Genomic DNA, 26,347 nt, shown 5'->3' with positions numbered 1-26,347 from the left:
ATTCTTTCTAACTCCATTCAAAGAAAAATTTTTGAACCGAAATAATGCAACTTCCAGTGCAAACCAGAAGTTTGTGTATAGTTTATCTGGGCCTCCTGTCTCTAAGCTTTGTACATACAGTCTCAACTTTCAGCTATCTAACTCCATACTTGATATTAATGAAAGACAGACAGACTGATGACAGTGGGAATTTATAGGAATACAATTTTTCAAATTGCAGCCCAATCAAATTACTTATCTTTCTTATCTTAACTACTTATTTACTTATCTTCATTTTAAAATTAATTCTGTGGATGATTATTATATCTAGAAAAAATTAAATAATTAAAAAAAAACTATTTACATTTAATTTCACTGCTTATTTGCAATCCTTTCAATATAATATACTGAATTTTGTACTCTTATCATTAGTAATGTTGTACACTAGATTAATCTAATATCTAAATGGAAAATGGCAAAGTTTAATCAAAATCAATTGATCAAATTTTGAGAACAAACAAAATTCTGCAAGCCCCATAGAAGATTACATAAAGTTAATATGAATTTATTGATGCTCCTCCTCAATAAATTCATATTAACTTTTTATTATTCAGATAAATTTTGCTTGTTTCTTCTTTGTGTTCACTTATATTATAAAATAATGACAAGAATAGTTTACAACATATTTGTAAATAAAATATTTATATTAATAATGATTAAACAATATATTCAAAATGTGGTCAATCATGTTTTATTACAAAAACATACAATAACATTACTAAACATATTTTAACAATTATACTTGCAATATGCTTATAATCACATTATTTTTAAATGGAATTTATATTACAGGTGTTAATTGGATGAAATTCAAGATATCTCATAAGATGTAAGAATATGTTACAATTCTACTTTATATACTAATTTTCTTCTAGCATAATATAGATTAAAATATAGCTACTGATTTTAAATAAAATCATTGCCTTTGTATATTATGAAAATTTCTTTACCTGTTATTAATCTGTAGAGCTTCTTGTGTAAAAGTATCACATTTTTTAACAAAGTTTGGTAATGTTGCCAGAAGATCGTCTAGTCTCTTTTCAATAATACTAAACTGCAATATTTAAGAAATATATTAAATATTTTACAAAAATGTAAATTTAAGGTAATATATACATATACATATATATACATATAATAATAATAATATGTTTATTGACTTAAAATTATTTCTTACAATGGAGGAGGAACAATTTAATTACATAATGTTATTTAATATAAACAAAAATAAATTATCACAAAGATTCTAAAGATTTAGAAAAGAAGGAGAAAATCTTAAATAAAGTAATTTTTGACATGTCATCATTTTTCAAATGATTATACTTGAAATCTTCTCTAGTACAAAACATTTTAGTTGATATATCACTTGACAAGATCCAAACAAGTGTATTAAGAGATTCTCTTCCTCTTTACTACCGCAATAACTACAAAACTTTTCTCTTGATATATTTATCCGGTAGCCTTTTAACATAATCCGAAATTTATTAAGTTTAAGTTGCATAATGAGGCTTTTCGTGGAAAAATTAGTCTCACAGTTTAAGTAGTTTTTTGTACACCAACCCAGGTGCGTTTCAAACAAGTTAACTCGTTTAGCTGAAGCGAACGATATATCCTGATTCCACAGCTGGTCTGACTTAGTTTGAATTATAGCATTTAAGTGAGTTCTCAACAATGAAGATGATCGAGTTGAAAACAAAAAGGAGTAACCCAAGCTATCAAAAATATTCTTAACTGAAGCAGGCCAACTTCTCTTATCAGGTTTGACTGCAATTAGTAAAACATTAAATAATTCGGCGCAAGTCGTATGAGAGTAACTCCATAACTTTTGACCAAAACAGAATAGCCTTGACAAATTTATATATATATATATATATAAATTTGTATATATATATATATATATGTGTGTGTGTGTGCGTGTGTGTGTGTATATATATACACTGTAATTTACAAATTTCAAAAATATAAATACACTCAATTGTTTCTGCATGAATTTTTTTTAACACAGTCTGAAAAAAATTTCAATTCTCTTTTTATATAATTTATTTTTTTTAACAATTTCAATAAATTTGTCCTTTTAAAATTCTCCCAGTTGATTTTAATTCTAAGAAAAAATATTTGCTTCCTTTTCTAGAAAATTCTTTTCTTTGAAAAAAAAAATTCTTTAGAATTTGAATTTAAGGCTGCTATATTGTGGTGGGTACATATAATATATATATGTACAAAAATATATATACCGTATTTTACGGACTATAAGACGCACTTTTTTCTTCGAAAAATTGCCTCCAAAATTCAGGTGCGTCTTATACTCCGTAGAGTCTTATAGGTATTTTTTTTTTTAAATTGCTTAAAAATTAAGGTGCGTCTTATAGTCTGTAGCGTCTTATAGTCCGTAAAATACGGTATATATATATTTTTTGATGTTCTTATTTAGTAAGTTAGTGATTTATACATTTATCCAACTAACTATAGTTTCCCACTGTTTAATCCTTTCAACCAAAAAATATTTACTTTCTGGCAAGTTTTGGGCAGGAAGAGTTATCAACCCAGGTCAGGGAGTATAGGGACGATTTTTGCCATTCTTATTCAAGACAGTGAGGAGAGAGGCACATGGTGACACGGGAGAAGGAGCCTAAGGAAGAAGACCTATGCAGTGAAGACACAGGAGAGTAGTGCTCAAAATTTGTGATATTAAGAAATAGAGGAAAGGTTACGAGTGGATTTTTTTGTCTCTTTGAAAGGTATCCACGTGGTGAGGTTAAATTTTCTCTATTAACTGTGGTCAGCACCTTATATGCCCTAATCACAAGATAAGAGAACAGGGGATCCCAAAAACTAACAAAAATTTCTTCCTTTACTTCCCTAATTTAACTTACATTAGTATTAATTTAGGATAATTTAATTTTAATTAGTAATTTAAGCCAATGCAAACGGATTGTCCATGCATCAGATCCAGGACTCATAATTGTCAGGAAATTGCAGCCTATTGTTAAGATAAAGACAATGTGAAAGGAAATATTGTAAGTGAGTGTAAAATATAATAAATTGATATTATTGTTTTTCTAGTGTGAGAGATAGTTTGATGTATTTCATTTGTAACACATGGTTTTCATTAACCCGTCACACTACAACATGCTCAAGTAAATTCTAAGATTCAGCTGTTTTTTATGACTTTTTTAAATACATGTAGCAACAAATAATCTTTTATTCCAATTGAAGTAATCGGAAAATTTTAATTTGAAGTTTGATGATCTGTTTGTATGATTGCATTTCTTTCAATATGGGAACAACCAATGGCTGAGTAGATAACACCACTGAACACTAGTAGTTGGTCCTAGTTCTCTCTTTGTAGACTGGAATATGTGTAAACAAAACAAAATACACTAAGGAACCATAAAATAAACTCCAATACATACTTTATTGATAGAATATGGATTAACATTTTCAATCACTGTGCTGGATCTTCGAGTTCCTACATTTCTGAATTGAAGTGCATAAAGAACTTCATTTTAATTGTCTTGAATGCATTTGAAAATTTAAAAATCAGCGTGGCACATCTAAGATATTAAATTAATAGAGGGAATATACAAACTATTGTAAAATTAACATAAAAATATTATTGAAGTGAACTCACTCAGCAAAAATTAAATCACAAACAACCAAACACCTTAAGTTGCTGAGAAAAATTTAATAAACAACAAACGTTTTCAGCCAAATCTGTTGGCCATCATCAGGTTAAACAAATTCGAATGCGAATGCAAACATAAAATGGAACAAAAAATTTAAATACAAATAAATAAAATAACGGATAAAATATACATATAAGAAAGTAAAAATTAAATATAAATAACAAAAATATATAAAAAAATATGTATAGGTTAAATAATAAACTACACGAAACTCTAATAAATGCAAGAAGTGCATTTATCAATAAAATTATATGAAATTCTGACATATACAAGATATGCAGTGATAACAAAATCAAGGCATTAAATTAAGAGCTATCAAACCTCTTAATTAAATATTTCCATGCCGAAGGCAACCCTTCAGCATCCCTGGCATTAATGCAGGCATTATGTAATCTGCTCTTAAATATTTCAATTTTTTCGGCGCAAAGCGCTAAAGTCGGTGAGTGTACAGGTTTAATGATGTCTGCTTCACCCCACTTGACTACCGAGCCTTCAACCTGTGCCATCTGAGATAGAATTGTGGCGTTAGATCTTTTGCTGATGTTGTATTTGTGCTCCCTCAATCTAATCCCTAAGCTTCTATTAGTAACTCCAATGTAGTTTTTATTAATGCCTAGTTCTTGGTTTTCATAAGGAATTTTGTACACTCCAGCCATTCTTTCTTTATCAATACGGTCTTTGTCGTTCCTTAATAATTTGTACAAGTTGGGAGCCCTCTTGAAAATTAACTTGGTATTTTTGCGGGCTGAGATTTCCTTCATGATAGCTTCTTTCTTTCTGTCATACGTGAACTTTGTGAATTTGCGGAAATCCCCTCCTTGAGCTTTTGTTTTGTTATTCTTGTAGTTTTTGATTAGTGTGGTTATCATATCCGCCCTGTACCCTAGAGTTCTAGCGATATGCGATATCCTGTAGATTTCTTTTTGTCTATCAACCACACTACTGCAGTAGAGAAAAGCCCTGCGAACAAGGGCACGGAAAGCAGCCATTTTGTATAGGTAAGGATCATTCGAACGCGATGGAATGTACAAAGGGCTATGCGTTGGTTTTACGTACACTTTAGTAATCAAATGTCCTTCCTTGAATTCGATGTCAATGTCTAAAAAATGTATCCGTGAGGAACACGTCTGTTCAATCTTTAGCATGAGGCCGTCATCGTTGTTGTTGATTCTATTAATAAATTCCTCGATTTTCCGGTCATTTTTCCATATTACAAGGACATCGTCCACGTATCTTTTAAAATACATAATGTCATTCATGAAGCCACAAATAACACTCTTTTCTAACCTTCTCAATACAAGTTCACACAACAATCCTGACATAGGACTTCCCATTGGGACTCCCCTTTTTTGTTTGTATTGACGGCCATTAAAAGCGAAAAAAGATTCATAGCAGACAAGGTTAGCTAGCTCTATCAAATCATTACTGTAATTTGCCAAATCTGGGCTTTTGCTGTGCATGAAATCCAAAAGCGCTACCTTGCATGACTCAATTTTTATAGAGGGGTATAAGCTCTCGTAGTCCATTACGGTTCCAACCTCATTATCCATTAAAATTAGATCTTGTATCTCATTAACCACATCCCTAGGATCCTTTGCCACATATACGTTATTCTCGAGCTGAGAGGTGAGAAACCTATGTAATCTCTTTTCAAGAAAAAAGGTTGGTCCTCTGCATCTTTCAACTATGTCAACTAGCGTCGACAGAAGAGTTAAGAAACTTGAAAAAGCTAAAATCACTAATTTATTACCTTTTCTCAAAAATTGTCGGAATCCTAGGCCAGGTATGCCGAGATTATTTGCGTTTGCCAAAACCCATAAAGAGGGCAAGGAAGTAAGACCCATAGTTGAAAGATGCAGAGGACCAACCTTTTTTCTTGAAAAGAGATTACATAGGTTTCTCACCTCTCAGCTCGAGAATAACGTATATGTGGCAAAGGATCCTAGGGATGTGGTTAATGAGATACAAGATCTAATTTTAATGGATAATGAGGTTGGAACCGTAATGGACTACGAGAGCTTATACCCCTCTATAAAAATTGAGTCATGCAAGGTAGCGCTTTTGGATTTCATGCACAGCAAAAGCCCAGATTTGGCAAATTACAGTAATGATTTGATAGAGCTAGCTAACCTTGTCTGCTATGAATCTTTTTTCGCTTTTAATGGCCGTCAATACAAACAAAAAAGGGGAGTCCCAATGGGAAGTCCTATGTCAGGATTGTTGTGTGAACTTGTATTGAGAAGGTTAGAAAAGAGTGTTATTTGTGGCTTCATGAATGACATTATGTATTTTAAAAGATACGTGGACGATGTCCTTGTAATATGGAAAAATGACCGGAAAATCGAGGAATTTATTAATAGAATCAACAACAACGATGACGGCCTCATGCTAAAGATTGAACAGACGTGTTCCTCACGGATACATTTTTTAGACATTGACATCGAATTCAAGGAAGGACATTTGATTACTAAAGTGTACGTAAAACCAACGCATAGCCCTTTGTACATTCCATCGCGTTCGAATGATCCTTACCAATACAAAATGGCTGCTTTCCGTGCCCTTGTTCGCAGGGCTTTTCTCTACTGCAGTAGTGTGGTTGATAGACAAAAAGAAATCTACAGGATATCGCATATCGCTAGAACTCTAGGGTACAGGGCGGATATGATAACCACACTAATCAAAAACTACAAGAATAACAAAACAAAAGCTCAAGGAGGGGATTTCCGCAAATTCACAAAGTTCACGTATGACAGAAAGAAAGAAGCTATCATGAAGGAAATCTCAGCCCGCAAAAATACCAAGTTAATTTTCAAGAGGGCTCCCAACTTGTACAAATTATTAAGGAACGACAAAGACCGTATTGATAAAGAAAGAATGGCTGGAGTGTACAAAATTCCTTATGAAAACCAAGAACTAGGCATTAATAAAAACTACATTGGAGTTACTAATAGAAGCTTAGGGATTAGATTGAGGGAGCACAAATACAACATCAGCAAAAGATCTAACGCCACAATTCTATCTCAGATGGCACAGGTTGAAGGCTCGGTAGTCAAGTGGGGTGAAGCAGACATCATTAAACCTGTACACTCACCGACTTTAGCGCTTTGCGCCGAAAAAATTGAAATATTTAAGAGCAGATTACATAATGCCTGCATTAATGCCAGGGATGCTGAAGGGTTGCCTTCGGCATGGAAATATTTAATTAAGAGGTTTGATAGCTCTTAATTTAATGCCTTGATTTTGTTATCACTGCATATCTTGTATATGTCAGAATTTCATATAATTTATTGATAAATGCACTTCTTGCATTTATTAGAGTTTCGTGTAGTTTATTATTTAACCTATACATATTTTTTATATATTTTTGTTATTTATATTTAATTTTTACTTTCTTATATGTATATTTTATCCGTTATTTTATTTATTTGTATTTAAATTTTTTGTTCCATTTTGTGTTTGCATTCGAATTTGTTTAACCTGATGATGGCCAACAGATTTGGCTGAAAACATTTGTTTATTAAATTTTTCTCAGCAACTTAAGGTGTTTGGTTGTTTGTGATAAAAATATTAACATTCAAGCAATATCTTAAACCTCATTTTGCCATAAGAGGTTTATCCTTCATATGGCAATCATTATTAAAGACACCATAACTTGGTCCAATATATTAAATACCTCTTATTGCAAAATGGGATTAAAAGTATTGCTTGAACATTATTAATATTTTTATGTTAATTTTACCATAGTTTAGTTTATATATTCCCTCTATTAATTTAATATTTTAGATGCAGTGCACTAATTTTTAAATTTTAAAATGCATTCAAGAAATTGAGTATTTAAGATAGTTAAATTGAAGTTCTTTGTGTTTCAATTTGAAAATATAGGACCTGAAAAAAATCCAAGCAGTGATCAAAAATGTTAGTCCATATTTCATAAATAAAGTATGCACGTAAGTTTATTTTATGGTCCCAGTTCATGCCTGATCAATGGGCTGGTAGCATGGAGTTTTTCAGGTTTTGTTCATGTTTATAACACTTAAATAGGGGCCATCATGTAGACAGTTGACCCTCCTTGAAAGATTGCCCATATGTTGCATAGCCTTCTATCAATCCAATCCTTTCAATATAGAATGGTTTTCACATGCCATTTGGTGTTAAAAACTACGAGTATTTTGATGTATAATTGAAAAAAATCAAATCTATACTAATATACAAAGTGAGAATGTTTGTTTGTTTGCTAGAGGTAATCTCAAAATCTACAAATTGAATTTTAAGTTCTCTCACTATTGGAAAACTTATTCTTTCCAAATGAACACTATTTTTATATTAAAAAATGAAAATGCAGGAGAATGATGTTTTTACTGCCACATTTGCCGCACATTGTTGTTTGTCTAATCCATTCAATATTGATCCCCTTCACCACCTTATGGGGTCTTTAAACTTATCATCTTATATTTTCAGTTTTGATTCATGTAGTTTGGGTAGTTGTGTATATGCTTTATTTATATCATCTTGGTTGTTTGTTTCTTATAATACTTTTATGTTATGAGATACAACTATAAGGTGAGAATTTACTTCCCTTACATAAAACTAAACTTTTATAAGTAAGCCTACATTATTTTAATGTGTTCATTGTTTTAGTAATAATCTGACTGTACCATTATTTAAAAATAAGAATTAGTCTTATGTTATCAGATACCTACCTACATAAATTGAATTATAGTTACTTTTCAGGTGTACGCATTTGCAAGTGAGCTCCATGGACAATAAAATGTCTAAAAGTCGCAAGTGCCACAAAATACATATATGTCAAGAGACCATAAAAAAACTTATTACTTTCTGATGTACATTACAGTATGTAGCTACCTTTAAACTCAGATCCTCACTCCTTCCTGCTGATTTCATCTTCCCTATAAGCTCCCAAACCCTTTGACCAATCTGGACTAAATTCCGCATACTTACTCTCTGATACCCTAAGGGAAAGATGAATTACCATAAAACTGGCCTTTTTGTGTTCTCTCTGAGTGGTAAAAAGCCTAAAACCACAAATTAAAAAAAAAACCATAGATTTTTTTTTGAGAACATATCTCCATGCAAAGACAGAATTGAGTGTATATATATATTTATATTTTTATTAAGAATATTTTCTCCCCATAAATGTTATCCAAATGAGATAAGCAAATCAATCCAAAACAATTTTATTTAAAATTTTATTGTCAAAGATAAAGAAGCTAAAAGACTTACTATGTCATTCCTACTGAAAAATCTTTGCTTTCCAGGATTCAAAGATAATTTTTCACTCTCTTCTTACAGGTTCCTTAACCTTATGTAATGAAATAATTACTTAAGGTTAGGGATCTTATTTTATGAAATTTTCTTTCTTGTCAAATTTTCTTGTCTATTTTTTCTGTAGCTGAACATTTGGCTTTTTCCTCCTTCTTAAGTACTTCAATGCCTTTTATCATTGCATGAGCAACTTAAGCTTCTTCCAAATCATTTTTTTCTAAAGCTGATTTTAGCTTCTTATTTACTTTATCAAAAAGTTTTTCACTTTGTCTCCCATTTCTTTTCTTCAATCAGATTTTCAAGTTTATCAATAGACTGTTTTATTTCCTGTACCTCTTCCTTCTGTCTCTCTTCCACAAGTTTTTGCTATTTTTCTATTCATTTTACTTCCAAGCCATTCCTTTTTCCATTCTTTTCTTTTCCATATAAGCCATGTGAGATGCATAGATTGACCTTGTTAATGCCATCAGTTTCTGTGTAATTGGTACATACTCTGGTTTATTATCATATTCCTTTAGTACAGGGATTTCAAATATAAATGCAGCAAAGGACCAGTCAAATAGATGTATATCAGGCATTAGTCATTTTCATTATTATTTGGTAAACCAAAGCGTACTGTAAACTAAAAAAAACTCTAACAAAGGCCCTTTTGTTGCCAGGCCTTACAACTTATGTAAACAGTTAGAAGTTTGAATTTTTTTCTTTTAATACCTGCAAGATGTTAGAAACATTGATTTTTAGAAACGAAATCATAAAGACTGTAGGTTGAATATGAAACCTTAATGTATCCAGCCCATGGGCCACCAGTTTGCAACCCCTGCTTTAGTACATCTTAAACATTTGATTCAGCATTTAGTGCTTTAACATCCATGCAAGCCTTGTTATCTGTCAAAATTCTTCCAAATCAGGAAAACCTCTTTCCACATCAACACTTCAATGAGATACAGTTACAGAAGCCCAAATGAATAGTGATAAGAAGTATTTCAGATTCCCAGGAAGAGTTTTTAAGGCAAGGAATGATTTCCAATAGACATCTATAAGAGCACTTTTATTCTGCTTAATAACTCTCCATTCATTTTGAAGAGTGTTTATTAGGATGTTCATGGAAGGTTGTTTACTATATTCACAATGTCTACATAGTTGCACTTTTAATTTTTTTCTTCTCTTGGTTTCAGAAAGCACAGACTTTCTGAAATGAAATTTTATTGTGTATACTGACAAAAATTAAGTATTTCATCTGTTGAGTCCATTAAAGGCATTCTGAATGTGGTGACAAAATAATTTCTTTGAGGAGCAACAAACTGTCCTACTCAAAGGTTTGCTTCCATCCCTTATTGCTATCTTATCTACAGTCTTTATCACATTAGATTTGCAAATTCTTCCTATGATAGAAAGGCCAAAGTGTTCTTAAGTTTTCATACAAAATTTGAATGAGAGGTTTATGTCTCTGAAATACAGTATCTCATTGAATTTGCCAGAGATCAGCACTTGATATAATAAAATGCAAATGAGCTCAAAAATGAAACAATTGACCTATAAGTTATGACTAACTTATAGGTCAATTGTAAGAGATAGTTATTTGTTTTTGTTTAAATATTCCTAGGTGAATACACTTATTACCATAAAAATCAGTGCATCAAGGAGTTGTTGGAATTGAAAGAAATTGTACCTGTGTGAGTGTAACAATGATATAAGTAAGTGATTACAAAATAAAAGCAAAAAGAATCATTTATTATAGGAAAAATTAAAAATGAAAGGAGGTCCTAGTACTCTGTTGAGACACCTCTGGCGTGAATATACAATGCAATACTGGCATGCTTGGAGGCATACAGGTGCCGTATGGTATCCTGCAGCATCTCAGTCACAGTTAGTAAAAGTGGCCTTCTAGTTCAGCCAAACTCCTAGGCTGTCCAACTTGGCATCTCAGGTGATCCCAGACATGTTCGATTGGTGACAAATCAGGAAACTGGGCAGTCCAGGGAAGTGTGGTGATGTGGCAGAGGCAGTCCTGTGACACCCTTGATGTGTATAGCATTATCCTGTTGAAAAATGGCTCTTGGGAGCCCTGCCACAAGAGGCAACACATGTGGCTGCAAGATGTCACTAACATACCATTGGACTGTCATGGTCCATTGGATCACTACTATAGGTGACTGGCTGTCATATGATAGCACCCCAACCATCACACCAACTGTGAGGGTAATGTGCTGCTCCGAAGCATAGGCAGATTGAGGCATTCACCACAGGGACTCCAGACATAAACATTGCACAAACTGAATCTTTATTCTTTGCTGTAGACAATCTGGTTCCATTCCATTGCGGTCCAATTCCATCAGGAGTGACACCACTCCAAACAGAGTTGACGATGTATGGCTGTCAATGGCAGCATGTAATGGCCACCACAATACCAAATGTTCCTCTCCCAGGTGCCTCAAAATGGTAGACAGACAGACACAAGGACCTGTAATGATGGCATAACCTGTGTCCAGATGGCAGAAAATGATACAATCAGCTGTGTGTGTATTGTTGGAGGATCAGGTGGTCCTCTCAGCTAGTGGTCAGCCAAAGGTCTCCTGAGCCTGGGCACCATGTGTACAAGCTCTCTCTCATCCACTGGTCCCAATACCTCCTCACAGTATTGTCAGAACGACCTAGGAGGAGGGCTATTTGGTGAGATGACCATCTGGCTTCTTTTAACCCAATGATCCTTCCCCTCTCAAACTCAGTTAGTTGTTCATATGGTCTTTAATTGCACAAGTCCTTTGTTTCATATAGCACAGATTTGCATAACATATTTTTTGAATGTAACTACTGTGTTATTTCAGAGATACCTGTATTAACGTTTTTGACCATGTTCAAAGATCATCTTCAGCAATTCTTAAATTTAATGCAGTATAGCCTGAAGATGGCCTTTGAACAAGATCAAAAACATTAGTAATTAAACAAAGCATTGCTGGAGTTTTATAATTTGTTTTGTTAAATGTTACAAGATAATTTAGTAATTTAAACATGTTCATATTTCATTCAAAATGCTTTAAAAAGAACAGAGTTATCAAAGTATACCCTCTTAAAAAATATTTTCCACAATAGAATCAAATGAATCTACTAGGTATATAATGCTATAATAGAATTATTTATGTTCCTGAAAATTTTTCATAAAATGTGATGCTACACACAGATAAAATGTATGCAACATACAGATATTCTATTATAATGCAGTAAGATCAGCAACCTACAGGTATACCTCTACTTATGTTGGTAATTGGTTCTAGGAGAGGCGACATAAGTCGAATTTACTTGTGTAGTTACGACGTAAGTCGTAGTTTATAGTAAGTCGTAGTAAGTCGTAAGTCGTAAGTCGAAACTACGACTTACGTCGTAACTAAACGCCAATAATGAGCACTTAAAGAGCACTAAATAAGACGACAACACAGAAACACAAATGTTTTCAAGGTTCGTTCCCTAGGATTTATGATGATTGTATTAACATTTACTGTAAATGTACATATTTTAATATGATTTTATGTGCTTTCAACGCTTTTCTAGTGATATTACGACTTCAATGTTTATGGCGGATGAATTTAAAGTCGAATAAACTGACTTAAACTTGATTTTTATTTTTCCATATACTTTTTTGACAAACGACGTAAAATCAGGAACGACGTAACTCGAGAGGGACGTAAGTCGAGGTATACCTGTATTATTTTTCATATTGTTATTTCTATGTTCTGTAAATTTTCAACGTTTTATTCACAATTTTGTTTGGGTTAAATTTTTTGTTAATGAATTCTTATTCAGAATATTATATCTATAATTTGATGCAAGTAGTTAAACTTTCTTCTGTCTTTATTATAAATATTTTTATCTTTTGCAAAATTAGAAAATAAATTTATTTTATTAAAAACCTTCTATTTAGCTAATGCATAATAAATTTTTTTTACTCCATAAAAGGTGAATAGAGAATTAAATTATAGTTTCAAACTATTGTTTGTTTAAGTTAAAAACTATTGTTTTACTTCCAAATACAATAATACTAGCATACATACATCTTGAAATATTTCTTGAGAACATTCTGCTGTCTGAATAAAAGTTTTATAATTATGAAAAGCAAGGTCTTGTGTTTGTTCTAAAATTGAAGCTTTTTCTTCAGCTAATTTTTCTGGTTCTTCACCTAAATAAAGTATATATTATATTCACTATTTTTAAACAAACTTTTGATAGAAAAATTACACATATATAGTAATTAAATCATTGTACATTATAATCATATCTGTATCAGTATTTCTTATTAAATAAAAGTCCAAACTTCTGAATAAAGATTAATTTTACAGTGTTAAATAAATTAAAAAAACTATTTTATCTTTAATCATTTCTTATATGAATTAAAATCAAAAGGTCAGTCTATTTGAAGAAAATTCATATTTTAATTGAAAATAAGTCTTTTGAATAAAATATCATATTTACACACCTGATACGAGGGCTATTTTTTAAATAAGGTCCATTTGTGAATGAGAATGATGTGCAATCACAGCAGGGTGCATAAGCGTCCGCTCCTAGCATGCTTTGCACAAGATTAGATGCCATTTGCAGCCGTATCATCTGTCTGTGTGCTAAGCTGTAGAAGTTTATAATGTTTAAGAAAATTGAGTCACCCGCCAACTGTGAGATACGATCTGTTATTTGATTTCAGCACGAAAGATCATGGCAACTGTCTTTTGGGACAGAAAAGGTACTTTGTTAGTAGATTTTATGCCAAGAGGCACAACAATCAATTCTGATGCATATTGTATGACCTTGAAAAAACTCTGGCATGTCATACAAGACAAGCGGCATGGCCTAATGTCTTCCAGAGACAGGCGGTAAATTTCTTTAAAGTCGGAATTTAAAAAACTGTTGAGCAGTATGACAAATGTTTGAACAAAAATGGAAATTATGTAGAAAAGTAGATAAAAGTATGTAGAATATGGAAAAAAATATATTTTAACAATATTTACAGCATTTTTCTTCTTATTAAAAAACAGACCTTATTTAAAAAATACCCTTCGTAGTTATATGAAAATGTAAGTATCTCTAAATTTAATATTATCTTTACAATCTATACTACGATAATTTAAAACTTAATCATAATATTTTAAAGTAAATACATAATTACAGAAGAAAGAATTATTTGGTCTATTGTTTAAATCAGTGTTTCCCAACCTTTTTTATGCTATGCCACACCTAAGCATTTCTAAAATTTTTATGCCCCCCAACATATACATTGAACTCTTTTGTAAGGTCTCTCGTTGTCGTGTTCGTTGAAGTTTTTCTTGCACTTAATTGCCACACTGTTTTATTGTAACCACGATGAAACCCAATCCTTTCATCAAAGTCTTTTGCATTTTCCAGTCATTGCCAAATGTGACCTGGAACACCACAACTCACGTCTGCCCACCTCGAGGTCTGGGCAAAGAATGTCCTTTCTCCTCTTTCACCGGCCTCAGGGCCTTGTTCATCTCTTTGTTCTCAGTGGTCCCAGAATTGTTAATCCCACCCCAAGGGAAAAGGGTCATAAAGGAAAGTTCTAGAAGGAAAGGGAAACAAAGAACAAATAAAATTAAAACTAACTTAAATCAATATTTACAATAAATATGGCATACAGCAGCTATACGGTTAACTTAAACTCTGGATGAGTTCATTTTCGAATTGCCCCTCTGTGGGGCATGGGCCCCACGTTGGGAAACACTGGTTTAAATAGTTTTTAGACTATATTTATTATAAAAATATTTTAAAAATTAATTGAAACCTTTCTTATTAGAAGTTTTTTAATAAAAAATGTAATTTATAACTAATGTAGCTATTATAAAAGTGTTTATTGCAATTCTCTGAGAAATCATAAAGATGAGAAACTCTTAAAAAATGCAATAAATATTAAACATTATTCAACTAAAATACTGTCCAACCTCAGTTTACGAACTTAATTTGTTTCTAAAGTTGTTTGGAAACCAATTTGTTCTCAAACTAAAACAAATTTTCCCATAAGAAACAATGTAAAATGGATTAATCCATTTCTGATTCCCAAAACAGTCTTTTTTTTAAAACATTTTTAGCGGTATTTCATGAATAAAAATGCCTACAAATGCAATATATTATTATATATAATATAATATTATCTATATCTATTTTATTGGGTTGTTTGGAAAGTAATTTTGTTTTTTCCATAGAAAACTAAACGCAATATTCTTATAATAAATAAATCTTTTATTGAATTATATATTGACCATTTTGGTCAAATACCTGTTGTCATTGTTTCTGGTAATAGCATGATTTCACATTCATCAAAGTTTTGATCATTGTTTTCAAAAAACTGATCCAAGTGATTTTTGACATTGTCATTTCAAGTAAATGCCTTACAGTTAAAAAAAATTTGTATAGACTGGAACAAGTAATAATCTGAGTGTGCCCGATCTGGCGAATATGGTTGGTGTAATAACACATCCCATCTAAGCTATAAAAGTTTCTGACGAGTTACCAAACTTGTGTGAAATTTGGCATTATCATGGTAAAACACTACACTTTATTTGTTGGTCAATTCTGGCCTTTTCTGTTTGATGATATTACTCAATTTGTTTACTGGATTGTTTACTTTTGAATCAATTGTTAAATTGTCTGGTAAAAGCTCAAAAAAAAAAATTTTCTTAAAATTCCACCATAGAGAGCATCTCCCTTTAATAACATGTAGAACCCATATATCAAGCTTTGAAACGAAACCAATTCGTTTTAAGTAATAATAAACGGTTCAATTTAACAGATATAATCTTGTAGTGATTTCATGTGTTGTTATATGGCAGGTTGCTTCAATCAGTACCTTTATTTTGTTTTCATTGGCTTCAAATGGCCATCCAGAATGTGGTGTATCTTCAATATTAAAATTGCCAGAACGCAATTTTGTAAACCAGTTTTGGCACTGTCTTTCTCTCAACACATTTTCTCCAAACATGTACCACAATTTTTTTCTTGTTTGAACAGCATTTTGATTTTTTAGTTATAAAAAAGCAAAATGTACCAAAAATAATGCTTTCGATTTTCCATTTTTGATACTGAAAAAAAAAAAAAAAACAATTGTACAGAATCAAACAAAATTTCTTACAAATAAGCCTTAAAATGTCAACTGTCAAATTATATAATGAAAATGTGGTTTAAATTCAAATTGGCTGATAAAAATACATCTAATTTCTCTAGTAATAAAAAAACGAAATTACTTTCCAAACAACCCAATATATATATTAAAAGTAAAGTGTTCCGTCCCCACCAACCAAAACTTAAACTTATACTTTACAAAGAAGTGCTATAGAGACTCAACTCTGACTGCCAAGATGAAATATAACCAAATCAAACAAGACCAACAAGTACTTTATCCACACTTTCTAAAATATTATTTTTGAATTGAGTTTATTTCAATTTTAATTTAAATTAATTAATTAATTAATTTTGATTTTATTTTAAATTTTAGTATAAAAACCATGGTTTTAATTATTATTTTATTATTACAGGGGGCGTATCTGTCTCTTGACGCTGCTGGTGAAATTTTTTCTCACTTCATCGGTGATGATTTTTTAAATTAAATAATTGATTTAATCAACTTTGACTTTAAAAGAAACTAATAATTATAGGACTATAATATTAACAAAAAGTTTAGTATTCATAGTAATGCAACGTTCTCCAGTTAAACGTGGAAGACCACCGCTCACCAGAACCAAATCAGCAGGTAAACGTAATGACGATATTGCAACAAGTTCCCGATTAATTACCGATTATAAATTACAACTGGATAAAAATTTACAAGACACTAATATGGAAGCTAAGAAAATTAATGAAATATCAGACCAACGCAATACTCAAGATAATTCAGGTGAGCCAAATGTACTTGATTCTTTACCAAATAACCCGGACGAGCTATTGGACACTTCATCTGCCATTCTATGGAATAAGATATCTAATTTAATAAAAACATCTAATGATAAGTTATTTAAGCAAATAAAAGATTTTAAGGAAGAATTAAACTTAATGCATGAGAATTTAAATGAAGTTAAGGAAAAACAAGTAGAATTGGAGGAACAAATAGCGAATTTACGACAACAAATAAACACTATGCAAAATGAGAAGGATCTTACGCAATTTAGATTAGATTCTTTAGCTAATGATAATAATCGTAGTAATATTATAATATATAATTATCCTAATTCGAAATCTGTTTCTAAAGAAGAAATCCATAATTTCATTACTTCCTTATTGGAAATTTGTGATTTAACTCAAGAGGACATTATAGATGTGATTCAGTTAACAAAACCACCAAAAAATACTACTAAAATAATTTTTAAAAATAGTCAACTCCGTAATCGAATGTTTTCTGCTTTTATTCAGAAAAAAATGCAAAACCAGTTAGAAAATTGGAGAGATTCTCAAATATCCCCAGATCTTAATAAAAATACAAGAATAAGACGAAAAAATTTACTTCCAGTGTTACATGAAATACGGAAACAAAATGCACAGGCTAAACTACATAATGATATCTTACTATCAGGATCTGAGAAAATTACTTATAATATTAACTTGAAAAGTTTGGTATATGTTGATACTTTTTTACCTTACTGTAAAACGATAGTTTTGGGAAGTTGATATAATACAAATCAAAGGCAAACCCAAAGTATGAATAAATCTAATAAAAATTCCTCTTTTGATATATTAAATTGGAATTGTCAAGGTCTAAAAAATAAAACTTCAGTTATTAATTCTTTATATACTAGATATGATCCGGCTTTTATTGGTATAACGGAAACTTGGATAACAACGGAAAAATTTTATACTACAAATTTCTCAAAAAAATTTTTAATTGAATCCTCAATTGCAAGTAAACCAGCTGGGCCCGGAAGACCAAGTGGCGGCTTATGTTTATTGCTGGAAAGAGAATACTGTAAAATAATTCAAGTTAAAAAATCAAGGAACTATATATTACTTCTCATCACAATAATTGGAAACAAAGAATTAAATAAGAATAACCAAATAATGATGATATTATTAACTTATATTCCTCCTGGGGATGTAAATACTTTAAATGAAATATTTAAAGTTATAGAATCATGGTTCTATATAACTCCATATATTATTATATTGGGCGATTTCAATTCTCGCATTGGTGAGGAAATGGATTCCAAATATAAGGGACCAAATCATTTAATTAGTAATAGTCGAGTATCAAAAGATAAACAGGTTAATAATTTGGGGAACAAGCTGTTAAACTTCATAAAAGAAAATAAACTCTATATATTGAATGGTCATATTAAAACCGATTCTCCTGCGGAATATACTTGTTTAACTCATTTGGGGAAATCAACAATTGATTTTACAATATGTTCTGAACTACTTCTGGATTATTGTACGAACTTTACGATAACATTAATGGATATATCAGATCATTTCCCCACAATAACTAAATTTAGAATATCTTCAACAAAAGGAACTAATAAGCAAGGTATAAATAGTCCAAAGATAAAATATAAATTTTCAAAATATTGGAGGGAGACTGACAATCGACTTAAAGCAATTCCAGAAGTAACAAGTACTAATAGTGGAAAAATATATAATTTAATAACAACTATATTAAACGAATACAAATGTATAAACAAAAATACTAGAGCTAAGCAAGGATGGTTTGATTCAGATTGTTATAAAATGAAATTAACAAAACAAGCAGCATTGAAAAAATTCAGGAAAAACTCAACAGTATTTAATCTTAACAGTTATAAAAAAACTAAACGAATGTATAATAATCTTCTTAAAACTAAAAAATTAAATTATTTTCGGAAAATAGAACAAAACTTAATTAAAAATAACAACAATGGTAGCATATTCTGGAACACAATACGAAGATTTCGGTCTAAATCAAACTTAAATGGAAACACTGCTAAAATAGATTTTAATACCTGGAAACAATTCTATAATAGATTTCCACAAATTAATATGGAAATACCGCTAAACACAAACACAGAAGTGTATAATGATATCCTGGATTCTGACTTTACAATAACTGAGTTAGAGGACGTTATCAGAAAATCAAAAAGTAAAACAACACCAGGATGCGATAATATTCCTATTGATTTCTTAAAAATATTATCAACTAGCTCTAGAATAATAATATTAAATCTGTTTAATAGTATGTACAAATCTGTGTATTTTCCTGAATCCTGGAATTCAGCCATTATAACAATGATATACAAAAAGGGTGATCCGTTTTCCCCTAGCAACTATAGACCAATAGCATTACTACCAGTAATAAGAAAATGTTTTACCTCACTTCTTGCAAATAAATTTAAGCTATGGACTAGAACAATGGGACTGGAAGCAGAATTTCAATATGCATTTACTACTAATAAAGGAACCGAATCTGCAATCTTTACCTTATTAATGATAATTCAACTATATCTTTTAAAAAAACATAGGAAAATATATGCTGCTTTTATTGACATCCAAAAAGCATTTGATTCAATATATGTGCCCTTATTGATATATAATCTCAAATCCAGTGGCGCAAGTACTCGATTTACTTCAGTAATTTCAAAACTGTATCTGGATTATACTATCAGGATAAAACAAGGTAACAATATCTTTCAAAATTTACATTTATTTCGTGGAGTTCTCCAAGGTGATCCTTTATCTCCATATCTATTTAACTTTTATCTTATTGGTATTGATCGTTTATTTACTGAACCAACCGATGGAATTACAATAGGAAATAGAACTTATCATTATATTCTTTTTGCGGACGACCTTGTGCTCCTGGCGCCAACAAAAATTTCACTACAAAGGAAAATAAATCAACTTAATAAATTTCTACAATCATTATATTTAACAATAAACTCTTCTAAAACAAAAATAATCATATTTTGCAACAACTGTAAGATATCTGAAAATAATACTAAAATATACCATGAAAATATCCTTCTACGAACGGTAAACGAAATAGATTATTTGGGAGTTAGGTTTGAGTGGAATTTATCCTTTAAGGCACATTTTAACAAAATAAAAATAAAAGCAAAACAAGCCATTGATAATTTGTTATTTCTATGTTCTAGGTTAAGAACTACTAACTTGAAAATTCATATTAAACTATTTAATTCAACAATTGTGCCAATAATTTATTATGCAAGCCCAATATGGAGTTTAGATTATATATACAAATTAGAAATTCTTCACGTTTATTATTTACGCAAACTATTTCAACTGGAAAGAACAATTCCAGGTTACGCTCTGAGACGTGAAGTAAATAGAATTTGGTTTTTTCCTTTTGTTTTAAAACGTATAATTAAATTTTACTACAGAATTAAATTTAAAAATGATAATACAATAACATATCTTCATCATCAAAATATTACTCATAGTAAAGATCAAAAATGCAAACAACTATGGCAATATAAATTAAATCAAATGTTTTGGTATATCAATATTATTGTTCAACGATAATATTAATGATTGGAAGTTGGCTACTCCCTCTTGATAGATTCTGCAATTTCACAAGCAATAAAAAGAGATCAAGATTCATTATACCAAAGCAGTTATCACTCATGGTATATTAAATTATTGCAAATTCCATCTTCGCAACTCTATATGCTTCAACCAATAAATTTTAGCGTGAAGCGTCTAATAATTCAACTCCGCTTAAATAAATATTCTGTGTTTATTGATGGTAAATATATTGATCTAACGAGAAATCACTGTCCTTTATGCAAATCTGAAGAATTTTCACTACTCCACTTAATTCAAAGCTGTAAAGAACTTTTAAAACTACGTAACTATTATAAAATAAACCAAATATGTCAGACTAATTCAGAACTGGAATTTAAATCAAATCTGAAAAATCTTAATAAAACGGATTTATATAAAATTTACAATTATTTTGTAAAAGTTTCAGAACGATACTATTTGTCAAATCAAAATTAATGTTAATACAACCATCCGTTGTCGTGGGAAAGTAGATGAACTACCACATTTGTAAATATAATTGATGTTTAAACAAAATAAGAACTAACTTGTAGTTTATGACTTTAATTTTAAATTTATTATTTTTTGTTCTATTTCTTTAAATAATTTGTAAAATTCCCCCTAAACAGAGAAATTGTTCTCTATTGTTAATACAAACTAATACTGTATTAAACTATATGATGTATATACGTGTATAATAAAGTATTGATTGATTATTATTTTATTATTTTTAATTAACTGGCTACCTAGTATTAATAAATATAAAATTAAACATTAATATTATAATATATAATAATATATTAATAAATTTTTTAAGTTAATTTAAATTAAGCACTTTAAACACAGATTCAAAAATAACATTTATATTATGTGAATGTCAATTAACATAGTTTTTATTAATTAATTTGATTTAAATTCAACTGCGATGCATACTGATAAACGGAAGTAGCATCTTACCCAAATGCAAATTGAAATCTAATTTGAATAACGTCATTGATGGTTCATGTTGTGATGTCTAATGACACAAGGCAAATCTCAGTGCCACTACTGAATCAATAATCCTGTCATCGATTGGTTGGGCCATCTACTTTCTTTAACATAGGAAGTATAGGAAATTGACTATCAGTAGCTGGCTCTGCCGATTAGCTTGCTTGGAAGTTATCATACGTCAACTGAAGCAAATATGGTGTTCAAAATTTTGTTTGTAAACAAAGTTGTTCATAAATAGGGCATTCATAACCCAAGGTTTGACTGTAATCATACACAGTATGTGAATAACTCTGCACTTAATATAATGCAATTCAAAGAAATTTTCATATAATTTTAGATTCACTTATTTCTGTTTAATATTGATAATGAAATTGTTAATAAAACACTGTGTTATACAATAATAAAATTGTGTTCTTTAATTTGCTACCATTAATTTGAAAGTTGTTCTTGTTCTATTTAGCCTGAAGATGACCAATAAACTTGGCTAAAAACATTAGCTTAAATAAAAATACAGCTGTTGCTGGTTTTAAAGGTTTGTTGTGAATGTATATAAAAACAATAGATATTTAAAGTACAATTATTAAAAATTTGCTCTTAATTTTAGTTTTATTCTATTCAAAAAATTTTATTTTTTCTTTACAATACTGGTCATGTAAATGACATGACCAGTATTGTAAAGATATATTTAAATATTGAGTCATGTAAATGACTCAATATTTAAATAGTCCAATATATTTTTCCAATATTCCAATATAGAACAGAGAACAGAAATGAACCTAAGATTTTAGGTGTACATCAAAAATGTTTGTCTTTAATGTATTTAATTAAAGTTCTTCACTGGCCTTAGATTTTGGAGTGTTTGATTGAGTTTTATTCTATCTTTTTCCTAATGATGGAACACTATTTTAAGCTTATTAATGGTTCTATACACAAACAATTCACAAAAGATCATAATTTCATAATTAAGAATTATTGGAAATCCAGCAGACAGATCTAAACTCGAATAAAAAAAGTTTTACTTATTTTCAAGTTTTAAATCTGTTTTAAGCAAGTTTAACATAAGCCAAGATTTGGAAGTTAATGTTTTACTGAAGCAAAACATTTTATTCAAGATTTACTGAATGCATTGCATGATAAAAAATGCACAAAACCAGAAAATTTTATACAAAATAAGAAAACTTAATTGTTATCACTAATTTTTTTTTTTAGGGTTTTAACTATAATTCTTAAAAAAATGAAACTTAAAATAAAATTGTTACAATTCTAACAACAATTCAAACAAATTGTTACAATTGTTACAATTTATGCTTTTTTAAGCATAAATTATATTTAAAGTTCATAATTATCATCAATATAAATATTTATTTAATTTAACACTTACTAAGAGACTGTAATCCATAGGAACTTAATTCGGATAAATATAAAACCGTGTCTGGATTATCTTTCCAGCATTCTGTAAAACAGTTCAAGAATTATTAAATATATATTTATTATAAATACTCATATTTATTTTATCTAATTAGATTAGAATTGACTCAATTTTTATATCACAAAAATTAAAATATATTAAATTTCAAAAATACACTTATTTATTTAAAACATAACTATATCGTAATTAGCTTAAAATTCAAAGCATACTTGCTTCAAACCTTAATCATTTTTATTTCTCTTAAAATTTAAAGAAAAAAAATCTATTAATACAAATTTAAACTGATTTTAAATATAAATCTGATGATAAAGCTAGGTAAATTAAACAATAAGAAATAAAAATAAAATTGTATGACTAGATGTAGTTCTCTGTTGATATTGCATTCAGATCCTGCACATTGCAAAGAAATAAATGAAAAAGTTTCAAACAAAAACAACACTTAATAGACGATAGCTGAATGCCAGTTAAATTGCATTAAATAAACTTACATTCAATGGAATGTGGACAAAAACATTTGTGTAAATGAAAATTTTTGCTGGCTTTTGTGTAGGTTGATTTAACATTTAATTATACTAAAAACAAAAACATTTCCTTTAAAACGACAAAGCTTCAAATACTGAAAGTTACAATGGCTGCATTCAGCAAAATCAACAATTTCGGAGCTATTAAGTATTTTTCAGGTATACTATAGATTACCACCTATGGAATTTCAGGACTTTGATTATATATTTGAACTCGGGGGACTGAGACAAGTTCAATGGTACCCTACTTTTGGACCGGAGACGAAAAATAAAAAAGTTATCATACTTTTTAAGTTACCATACTTTTTTAATGCTCTCATGAAGATGACACCATAGTTGCTAGTACTGCCATCTTGCGGCAAAGTCTGTAAACCATAACATTGGACTACAGTCATCTCCAATAGGGTTAAATACGCGATACGAGAGCGGAGAAAGTGACGCAACTTCCAATCATCGCGCAATCGCCATTTCGGTTAATGTTACTTATGGCAGCGAACATGGCGGCCATTCCCACTGTCCGTGCTCCCGACTGACTTCTCGGAGGGAAGCTGCCGGCAGGCCACCATGTGCTAAACGTCACTAGTTATTGATTCATGGTAGTTCTTGAACAAAGTAAAAAAAAGGGGGGGAACGTCTACTAAAGGCAATTTTAACGGCAAGCGACGTGACTCCTGATCACGATAGCGAGGCCGACTTAGCAGAGAGAGCGACGCAACTCCCTATCATCGCGCAATCGTTGGGAAAAATCGTTTATTATTTTTCGTCTCTGGTCCAAAAGTAGGGTATCGTTGAACTCGTCTCAGTCTCCTGAGTTCAGATATATACTCAAAAACCCGAAATTCCATAGGTGGTAATCTATAGTATCCCCTATTTTTCTGCTGAAAGCTCTCTACAGTAGCATCATTTCAGAACATTTTTGGTGTTTTAACATCATATTTATTAGCATATTTCATTTATGCTAAATTTCGCTAGCTGCTTCCTGTTTCAATACACAAGTCACTCATTGTTCAGTAGATCCACTTTCAAGGTGCAACTATGCAGATATAAGCAAATTTTTCAAGTGAGCTAGAATATGTGGCAAGAAGAGGTGGCGATATCTCATGTTTATTATGACCACATAGACAAGAGCAAGAAACAGACAGCATGAAATGTCACCACTTCTCACTCGCTTGTCTCTGCATATTTGCACCCTTATTCAGTTACAACTATCGAGTCCGCTGAGCGTAGCAATGCTGTTACTTATGTTTCATGTAAGCTGTACCACATTTTAATTTTTTGTGTGTTTAATCATTGTCTTGTAATTTTTATAAAATATTTTCATTTATAAGAAATAAAAATGCAAATTTTTCAATGCTTAGTATTAAGACATTGCTGTTGCAACTGAAAATAATAAATAACGAATTATATACATAAATGATCTGTATTTCTTGATAAATGACCTTGTATTTAAATATATTTTTATCAGACCTTCCTAATTTGATAAAAATAATAAATATATACAAGAGAGATATGAAAATATATAAATAAGTCTCATGGGTTTTATCATCAATATACAAAACATAAATATATATGTGAAACGAGCTAAATCTACTGACAGAATACAATTTGATTAAACTTTTTGTGGATTACGTGTCAACAAATCTAAATACTAGTTTCATCATTGGATAATTTCCAGTTAAAATATATTTACCAATCTTGAATACGATGAAGCAGAAAGCGAACATTGTGAGTTTATAACTACGATAAACTTCTTACCTGGACAACTACCGGAAAAAATAACATTTAAAAGGTCTTCGGCTTCACCTGTTTCATCACAAGCAGACATTCTTCCAACTGTTGCCGGGAAAATACCTCTAGCGGACGAAATTGGAATTAAAAAATATACAGTATATTTTTTTTTCGTTATTTTATTTTCATTCATCCTCCCGAGACGGAAATTTCTATACTCGATAATTTAAAATTTTCGTAAGCTTGTATTGCCATAATAATACATATATCGGAAGTGTATATTATCGCTTGTCTGTATAGAATAGCTAGCGTTTTCAGTGCTTCTTAATCTTTTTGGATTCACAATACATTGTTACAGTTATGGAAAAATAATGACATATTTTACTATTAAATATGCAGTATTGACCGACAAGTTGACTACGATCGGCTAGTATATCGAAGATTAATCAATTACACCCAGTGGCGATATTCGAAATACTTAACAAAGGGTTCGCTAGCAGAAAATTTTTCCCTAACAATCACCGACAAACAAAATGAAAGTTTTGGCTAGAAATAAATACAATACCTTTTCTTGCGATATATCTAATAATCAGTGGCTTATTTGGAACGTAAGAGGTCCTGGGCGAAGACCAGGTAACAATAGTATATTAGTGCTGTCGACCTTTGTCTTTTTTTTTTTTTTTTTTTTTTTTAAGGCAGAGAAATTTTTCACCCCGAATGGCACTGCTGATAATAGACAGATGTCATTGTCTCTCGAAATACAATATCCTTTTTATTTCGCTGTCCATAGCCCGCCATCTTGTATTATCTCGCGCGCGTGAGATTGTGGGATCTCTCTTATGACTGGATCTAGTTTCAAGAACTCTCTTGAATCGGTCGCGATTAAACCTCGTTTCGGTCGACATTGAAACAGTCGAGAGAGATCGCACCAAGACATAGTCCCCGACCTTGCTCACAATCTAGATCAGTGGTTCCCAACCGGTGTTCCGCGGAACACTGGTGTTCTGTAAGCACCTCCCAAGTGTTCCGCAGATTTAGTCGCAAATCGGAAAGTGTACAATCGTATTCAAGCCGCCGAATATCAAAAAATTAAAATCATAAAATTTTTATAAACTTAAATATATATGTACGACTCGTACTTATGGAGTGTACTA

General features: G+C 30.7%; 1 protein-coding gene across 2 annotated transcripts in view; it reads right to left on the bottom strand.

Annotated features, from left to right (window-relative positions):
• Cog8 (conserved oligomeric Golgi complex subunit 8) overlaps nt 1-25,374 on the bottom strand; it is a 116,167-nt gene extending 90,793 nt beyond the window's left edge. The window contains exons 1-4 of one of the 2 annotated variants that reach the window (XM_067281889.1): nt 25,221-25,374; nt 22,897-22,968; nt 13,055-13,179; nt 990-1,093 (exon numbers count right to left, since the gene is read on the bottom strand). In XM_067281889.1, coding sequence (XP_067137990.1) covers nt 990-1,093; nt 13,055-13,179; nt 22,897-22,968; nt 25,221-25,290 — 371 coding nt within the window. In that variant the 5' untranslated portion in view covers nt 25,291-25,374. The remainder of the gene's footprint in view (nt 1-989; nt 1,094-13,054; nt 13,180-22,896; nt 22,969-25,220) is intronic. The other variant, XM_067281888.1, reaches the window with a different exon arrangement.
• Nucleotides 25,375-26,347: the final 973 nt, after the last annotated feature.

Source organism: Centruroides vittatus, unplaced genomic scaffold (assembly GCF_030686945.1).
Source record: "Centruroides vittatus isolate TY-2023 unplaced genomic scaffold, ASM3068694v2 contig_927, whole genome shotgun sequence".
NCBI lineage: Eukaryota > Metazoa > Arthropoda > Arachnida > Scorpiones > Buthidae > Centruroides > Centruroides vittatus.
The sequence above is the reverse complement of the archived record's forward strand: the minus strand, read 5'-3'. Positions and strand labels throughout refer to the sequence as shown.